This window comes from Marmota marmota, unplaced genomic scaffold (genome assembly GCF_001458135.2).
Source record: "Marmota marmota marmota unplaced genomic scaffold, marMar, whole genome shotgun sequence".
In the NCBI taxonomy this organism is placed as follows: Eukaryota; Metazoa; Chordata; class Mammalia; order Rodentia; family Sciuridae; genus Marmota; species Marmota marmota.
The window spans coordinates 49,205,408-49,213,543 of NW_026000229.1; the positions used below are offsets into that span (position 1 = coordinate 49,205,408).

Here is an 8,136-nt window from a genome sequence, read left to right on the forward strand (position 1 = left end):
TTTTTTTTTTTTTTTTTTTTTTTTTTTTTTTTTTGATGGTGCTGGAGATGAAACAGTGCCTGTGCATGCTAGGAAAGTGCTCTGCCACCTATAGTCCTAGAATGTACTTTTTAATGAATACTATCTTAAATGAAATCTTGGTAAAAAATCAACTAATCTATGCCACTAACCAGAAGTTTTCTTCAAACTTAAGCAACAGAATAAATAACAAAGGTAAATTCTGCATATAAACTCATAAATAAAAGAACCTTTAAGCCAGCATCTATTTAAGATCAAAGTTCTCTAAACAAGTGTCCACAGGACATCTTTGAAATTAAATAACTACAGCTAGAACATACCAAGAAAAATACATATTAGGAGCACCATTAAAGTTGCTTTTATAATACTAATTTAAATTACAGGATAAAATATAACAAAGTCTATTTCAGTCCTCTAAGATCAACTAATACCTAACAATACAAATTATCTTGTAAGGTTTTGCCCTACACTTGCAGACTGAGGTATGGAGAAAGAATGATTTTGAAATCAGGATGACTCCCATTGCACTTAACCAATTTTAAAAAGAGTATTAAAAAGGTAATTGTGACTCTACCAGTCAAACATGAAACAGGAAACAAATTTCACTCCCTCCCTAACTCCTCAAAAACAGTCCAGAAACATATTACACATTTCTCACAAAAACCAGTCCTTCTTCAATGATAAAATTTCACCACAAGTACAACAAACATTTTTCTACTCAGGAACCAAAGTGTACACAAAAACTAGTATCCAGATAAAAAAATACCTCATGCAAATATGGCTGAAATGACAGAACTTAAAACATGCAAAAACATAATATTCTCCTGTTATAAAGTTCACATTTTAAAAAATAATATTTGTCTTCCCCCATACTTTGGCAGAACTGTCAAAACAAATTAAATAGGGAAAACTGTCAGATGCACTGCTGTTCAGCCAATTATCGGCACCCTATCCAAAATGCAACTTGTGCTGCTATTATACCGCCCTTCAGACCTCCTGCAGGATCATGATGTCCCCAAGCACATGTCTTTTCTGAGTGAGAATTTCTTTCCATTAAGAAAAGCCAGAAATCACACATTATATATTATAATGAAATTAGTCCCTCTTAAACTTACAGTAATTTAGGAAAACACAAGAACATCAGCTTCAAAAAGTCAGGCTGTCTGGATTCAAATTCTGGTGTCTACCTTAGCTGTGTAACCTTCAGCAACATGCTTCAATCTCACAAAACACCTCAGTTAAGGGTCCTAATCATGAAAATAACAATACACCTACCTATTAAGATTGTCATGAAAACTGAATGAGAAAAGAAATCCAGAGAACGTGCATATGAGCACAGAGCCTGGCACCCAGCAGGCTGATTTCAGCTGAACTGATTTCAGCTATTTAATATGCTCATCATCAATTGGTTATTTCAAGTAATGCAAAGTCAAAGGTCATACAATGCTATTAAGCAAAAGGAGAAATTTCAGTTTCTTAATTTCTTGGTAGCAATTAGTTTCAATTACTAAAGTAAAAATGTTTTACAATACACAGTACTTTCCAATCAGGAGAGTCATCATCTCATGTTTTGCTTCCTAAGAGCAGAGAAGCAGCTAGTAAGTTAAAACTTTTAACTGTTCCTACATCAAAACTGTATACTATAACAGGGCCGTAAGAACAAAGTAGAAATCTATTCCATCATTCACATTTATAAGAAAGTAGCCAACTGAGTTTATAGGTGCTTTTCCAAATAAGACCCTCTACTATGCTAGAGCATTAGAGTTTGACACAACTACAGTCTACACAAATTCTAACCTTCAGTAAGAAATTTTTAAAGATGAATTACTGTTTTCTATTACTTGAAGATATACCCACTAAAAACTTTTCAGTTTCTGACCAATCAAGCAAAATCAAACCTAGAAATTAAAGACAACTCCTCCTAAAATGAAGCAAAATATATGTATATAAAGCCCCTAACAATAACAGCCACAATATTACTAAATCCATAGCTCAGAACTTAGGATAAAAAATTTAGAGTAGATAGAATACACTAGAAATAACTATGTAAACATTTAGAATATGAATTGTTATCTTTAAAATTCAGGCATCTATAGAGTCCAAAGGATAGCATTACAAGATTCCAGAACAGAGCTATCTACCTAAAAGTCTCTAAATAAACATCAGTTGAAAGACCAAACTAGTTTATTCAAAAACATACATAATTACAGATAAAACTAGATATGGCCGGTGAATCTATACTACATTTGCATACTACTTCATAAGTCACAAACCAAGAATAAACTCACAATCTATTAAGTCATTTTATGTTAACCAACTTCCAAATACAGCACCAAATAATTTAATATAGATGTGCCTATGGCCATAACAAAACAAAAAAAAAATGCATAAGCATTTAACAGCTTTCCCTACTTGACTGGGCCAGCAAGCAAACATTTGCATAAAACATAAAGTTTCATGAAATAATAAACCTCAACAGGCATATGAATGAGCACACTGAACAGAACAGTACAAATACAAATGCCCTAACCCTCCCCATGAAATGAATGCAGCATTAAAACATTAAACTAAAAAGCAGTACACACCTTTAGTGCAATTTTGACTCTTTTAATCTTTTTGACCTTTTCAACTGTCTTTGGCCGACAATGTAAAAAGCAGATTGGAAGAATGTTAGTATGACAGCTGATAAGATCATCAGTAGATTAATAATTGTCAGAACAGTCAAGCATGACAGGAAAAGAATATTTTTCAAATTCTGCCTACTTCAAAACATACAAATATATCATGCTACTGAGAATATTGGCCATTTTCAAAATATATCAAGTAAAAAGCAAATACATTTTAATAATCTAAAGATACATCCTATATTACAACTTACAGGATTCAGGGTATTACACTGGTCTATAGGATTCTTGTAATCAGTCTTCAGCTCATCAAATGCTATAATCTAAAATAAAATTTAAAAAGTTAGAACCACTCATTTCAATAAAAGCAGGAACAAACCTGCCCCATCATCAAATAATTACTGAATAAATAAAGCAAAGGTGCATTTACAGGTACCAAATTTACAGTAACTTCAATATATGCTAAATAATAGTCAGATGTATCAGAATTGGATTTAAAGAACTTGTAATACTTTTATGTCATGACTATTGAAATGATCTGATAAGTAGCTGAGCACGGTGACATATGTATGCTATTCAGGAGGCAGAGCAGGAGGATCTCAACCTCTGCAACTTAGTAAGACCCTACCTAAAAAAAAAAAATTTAATTTTTTTTAAAGGACTGGGATGTAGCTCAGTGGTAGAGCACCCTGGGTTAAATACCCAGCACTCCCCCACACACACACAAAAAAAGATAATAATATTAATATAAAGATCTGATATCACTGTGATCATTCTTTAATTTTCAATTTCTTCAATGTCTCTGTTCAAGGTTTTTTTTGTTTGTTTTTTAATTTAAAATGAACTTTCCCTCTCCTACACAACTATTAATACAAACTCCTCTTTATCCTAAAAACCCCTCTTCCTGTATGGACCCCCTCTCTGAAAGTTTTCCTAACTCCCTTGCATAGAAATAACTGCATCCCTGACTACAACTCCATGTTGATAAGGCTATCAATATGGCATTTCTCACAATAAAGAATAGTATAGGTTTGTTCATCCCACTTAACAAAAAGGAGTATCATTTAAAAATATCTGTACATGACCCTGTCCCCCCCAATCACAGTGTTTAGAGAAACACTTGAGATGGACACAAACACTTCAGTGTATTCCCATTTGTGTCCAAACACATAAATTTCTAAGAATACGTTCGTCCATACTATGGAATAATATGGCTTTAACATTAAGGGTTACTAAAACACAGAACTTCAAAGTCAAAATGTACCAATAGAGGCTTTATACCACTCTGTCGCCTTAATTCAGGTGTTAAAGAAACCAAAGCAGCAGGTGTATGAGGGAGCTGTTTTAAGTTGCTGCCACAGGTCACGCACAGGACACGGAACCTAACCTACTTAACCTACTTCCCCCTGGTGGTTTAGGAATAGTATCTATAGATGTTATATAGTATTACTCAACATTATCAGTGATGAAGAGTTATAACATTTCTAGCTTTTAATATGTTTATTTCCCTAAAGTTCTTAGTTTTGTTTTAAAAAAAAAGATTTTTTAAATCTCTAGTAGAATTTTATAAAATTCATCAATCTGCTGTAATAAAAACTCCAACCAGGGGCTGGGACAGTAGTAGCTCAGTGGTTGGAACCCAGTGCCACATATGTGAGGCACTGGGTTCGATCCTCAGCACGACAAAAAATAAGTAAATAAAGATTACGTCCATCTACAACTTAAAAAAAAAAAATCCAACCAAATAAGAATAGAAGGAAAACAATTAAACATTAAAATGTAATCTTCAGGGGTTGAGAATGTGGCTCAGTGGCAGAGTGCTTGCCTAGCACATATGAGGCACTGGGTTCAACCCTTAGTACACATAACAAATAAAATAAAGGCATTTTGTCCATATACAACTACAAAAAAATTTTTTTTTTAAAGAGAGAGAGAGAGAGAGAGAATTTTAATATTTATTTTTTAGCTCTTGGCGGACACAACATCTTTGTTTTTGTATGTGGTGCTGAGGATCAAACCCGGGCCACACGCATGCCAGGCAAGCGCGCTACCGCTTGAGCCACATCCCCAGCCCCTCAAAAAAATTTTTTAAAAAAAAGTAATCTCCAGGAGAGCAAAGACTCTCTACTACTATGTCCCATGACCTAAAATATAATATAATACCTATATTTTATAGGCCTGTTTTATAGTGCACATATTTAAGTGTTCAAAAAATTCATTCATTCACACACATTTAAGTGTTAAATGTTCATTTGTTGAATGGCAGGGGATAAAAAAGTGAAGGAAAAAAAAAAACTAGGATAATTATATGAAAAAGTACAGAACTCACCAAAAGGGATTTTTTTTCTTTTCTTTCTTTCTTTCTTTTTTTTTAAGGTACTGGAGATTGCCACTGAGGTATACCCCCAACACATTTTATTTTGAGACAGGGTTTCACTAAGTTGTTTAGGGCCTCACTAAGTTGTTGAGGCTGGCCTTGAACTTGCAATCTTCCTGCCTCAATCTCCTGAGTCCGAGGGATTACAGGTACATGCCACCTCGCTCAGTGGAATTTTCCTTTGCTAATGACTACTAACACAGATAAAAGTTAAATGTATAAATGTGTAATTAGAAGAAAACAATTTCTGATTAGTTATGAATATTGGTCAGCTACATGCTATTAGCTATGATATATCCCCAATGTACTTTACTAATAAAAGTTCAAAATGAAGACTATAATTGCAACAAATGCAATTACTTGCTTAAAACAATATTCAACTTAATAGCAAAATGAATACAAAACTTATTTTTAAAATTAACTTTTCTGATTGGACACTTTCTTCTGGTGATTTTAAGGTCTTTTGAGTACGTTGCTGAATAGATTCCTATTTGAGTGCTGTATGCTAAAAGAGTTTTCAAAATTCTTCTGAAAATATTTTTAAAACTAGCAACTTTTAAACCTTTTGCAGCTGTGCAACTGAACAAAAACATTCACAAAATATTTCACAGAAGTGTAAAAGCAATAAAACAGATAAACCTTTAAAGATGCCAAAGCACACAATTCAAGGTATCTTCAAATTTGATAAAAGCCCTGAAGGAATGACTTCTGCATTTTGGGCTTTTGAACCACCTAGACCTCCAACTCTGTACTACACCGAGCGGATATTTAAACTATCTTAAAAAATAAGGTTATATGGGAAATAGAAAAATTTTAAGTATTTATTTTAAACTGTTTTCAAAAGGATGAAATAATTCTCTGAACTAAGAAATTCCTAAGCATAAAAGTTCTCCACTATTCTGTGATACAAATTTTAAAAATTCTATTAATAGGACTTAAAATTATCAACTTCATCCAGACACACATTCCTTTCAAAGTTGAAAGTAAATCACCCATTTTTTTAAAAAGTGCAGGTCAGGTTTTCCATAAGTCAAATACAACCTGGTTTAAAAATGTGAAAACATGAAAAAGGTTATCCATAGCTCTCTTCTATGACTCTCCATCATCCTAGAAAAAAAGAACACCCATCAAGCAGAAAGTGATTTAAAGCCATGTCTGTAGATGGAAGAGAACCACACATCTTAGTTTCATCAGAGGCTAAGGCAGGGCTAGTATTGTTTTTGGTCCTGAGGACTGAACCCACAGGCGCTTTACCACTGAGCTACATCCCCAGCCCTTTCTATATTTTGAGACAGGTTGTTAATAAGTTGCTGAGGGCCTTCCTAAATTGCTGAGGCTGGCTTCTACCTTGAGATACTCCTGCCTCAGCCTCTCAGTGAAACTTAAGATGCTCTTTAAGCTTTTGGTTTCTAATGACAAGATTTTTAGATAGCAGTTACTTCTGACACGTGAACAACCTATGCATGTGGTACATAAGCAGGAGGTTTTAAATAAGTAGAAACACACTTTTAGCAAAAGGTGATGGATGTGATAGCCCTCTACTTTTGAGGCTTTTTTTTTTTTTTATTTGCATATGATACTGAAGCAATTTAATCATTCTGTCCAAGTCTCACAAGCACGGTTGTCATGAAACCTGAGTGAACATGCTCAATCATTCAAATTAATACGAATATCCCAGAAGGTACTAGAACATGGAGGAAGACAAAAGCAAACATGAAACAATTTTTTACGCATGCTGATTTCCAGAAAGTTCTCAATGCTAATTTTATGCTAGAAAAACAGAAATCCTTTTAAAAAGTCTTCTTGTAGAACTATGTCACAGTGAACTTAAGACTTGTTCCTTATAGGGCCCAGTAAAGATGTGCAACATGATGCAAGTAACAGAAATAAAACTGTTCTTGAGAAGCTTAAGGTTTCTGAGCATTTTCAAAATCTAATTAAAATTCCCTCTACTAAATCAAGCTCCCCTGAATACAGGGGTGGTTTGGAAGACTGTCTCTTCAGAAACTCTCGCGGATCAAGTAGTATTTAGTGGGAAAGCTCAAGGAGATGCAATTAACAAAGCAATCGATCCAACCGGCATCAAAGTTCACCAGGAAATAGGGTTCCGAAAAATGATGATTCTGCTTGAAAGGCACCCACCAAGTGCTGAAAAGTAGAGTTGGAAATTCATCTAAAAATAGGTTATAAACTATCCCATCATTTGGCCAATGCTCCTGCGAAAACCCTAGAAAGACAATCTACACAAGAATAAAAATTCAGAAAACTTGACGTTAAGTACTCTGTGCGCACCTGACATCCTCCCGGGATGCGGGAAAGCGGGCCGGCAGGGGGTCCTGCGAGCCCGGCGCTGTCCCGAGGGCCCCTAGGCACCGAGGTTGCCTCACCCAGCCTGAGAGGAGTAGCGGGGCGCGGCCTGCGCCCCTAACACCGCCGGCACATCCACTCCCGGCCGCATGCCGGGGCTCTCCTGAAGCCGCAGCCCCCGCCCGCAGGAGAGCGCGCGCAAACCCCGCACTCGGGGCCCTAGCCGCCCTGCCCCATCCCCGGTGCGCGGACCTCGGGGAACCGGCACTGCCGGGACCGCGGGCCCGAAGCGACAGGAAGCTGCGCCACCGCCTCGCCTTCTTTCCCCCGACCCCAGCTACTCACGTGCCAGATGGCGAAGAAGATGAGCGCGGCGGTGAGCAGCAGCGCCAGCATGTAGCAGAAGGCCGCGAACGTGAACGCCATGGCCGGGAAGGAGGAGCTGGCAGCGGCGCTGGTGCCAGCGGAGAAAGGCGGCGCAGGGCCTTCTGGGTAAAACCATTCACTTCCCCCGGCCGCAGCCACGACCGCCGCCGCTACCGCGGCGCCCGCCTTCCCAGCGCGCCTGCGCACCTTTCCAGTCGCGCTGGCGCCCTCTGATGGCCGGAGTCTGCGTCGCACCTGGGTTGTCCACACAGTTGATTGATTTGTCCTTCATTCTCCAATGTGTTTTTGAATAAATATTTATTGAATGAGTGTCTAGTTTGCTGATTTGTACTGTGTTTATCCTTGAGATACAAAAATGAATAAGATACTACTTGTATCGAAAGAACTCAGTTTAGTACCGGAAATGAACAACTAAATAAATAA

General features: G+C 37.0%; 1 protein-coding gene across 2 annotated transcripts in view; it reads right to left on the minus strand.

Annotated features, from left to right (window-relative positions):
* Positions 1-7,859, minus strand: part of Cnih1 (cornichon family AMPA receptor auxiliary protein 1) — a 16,628-nt gene extending 8,769 nt beyond the window's left edge. Inside the window, exons 1-3 of one of the 2 annotated variants that reach the window (XM_048793565.1) lie at positions 7,672-7,859; positions 2,897-2,965; positions 2,604-2,651 (exon numbers count right to left, since the gene is read on the minus strand). In XM_048793565.1, the coding sequence (XP_048649522.1) occupies positions 2,604-2,651; positions 2,897-2,965; positions 7,672-7,752 (198 nt within the window). In that variant the 5' untranslated portion in view covers positions 7,753-7,859. The remainder of the gene's footprint in view (positions 1-2,603; positions 2,652-2,896; positions 2,966-7,671) is intronic. The other variant, XM_015480900.2, reaches the window with a different exon arrangement.
* Positions 7,860-8,136: the final 277 nt, after the last annotated feature.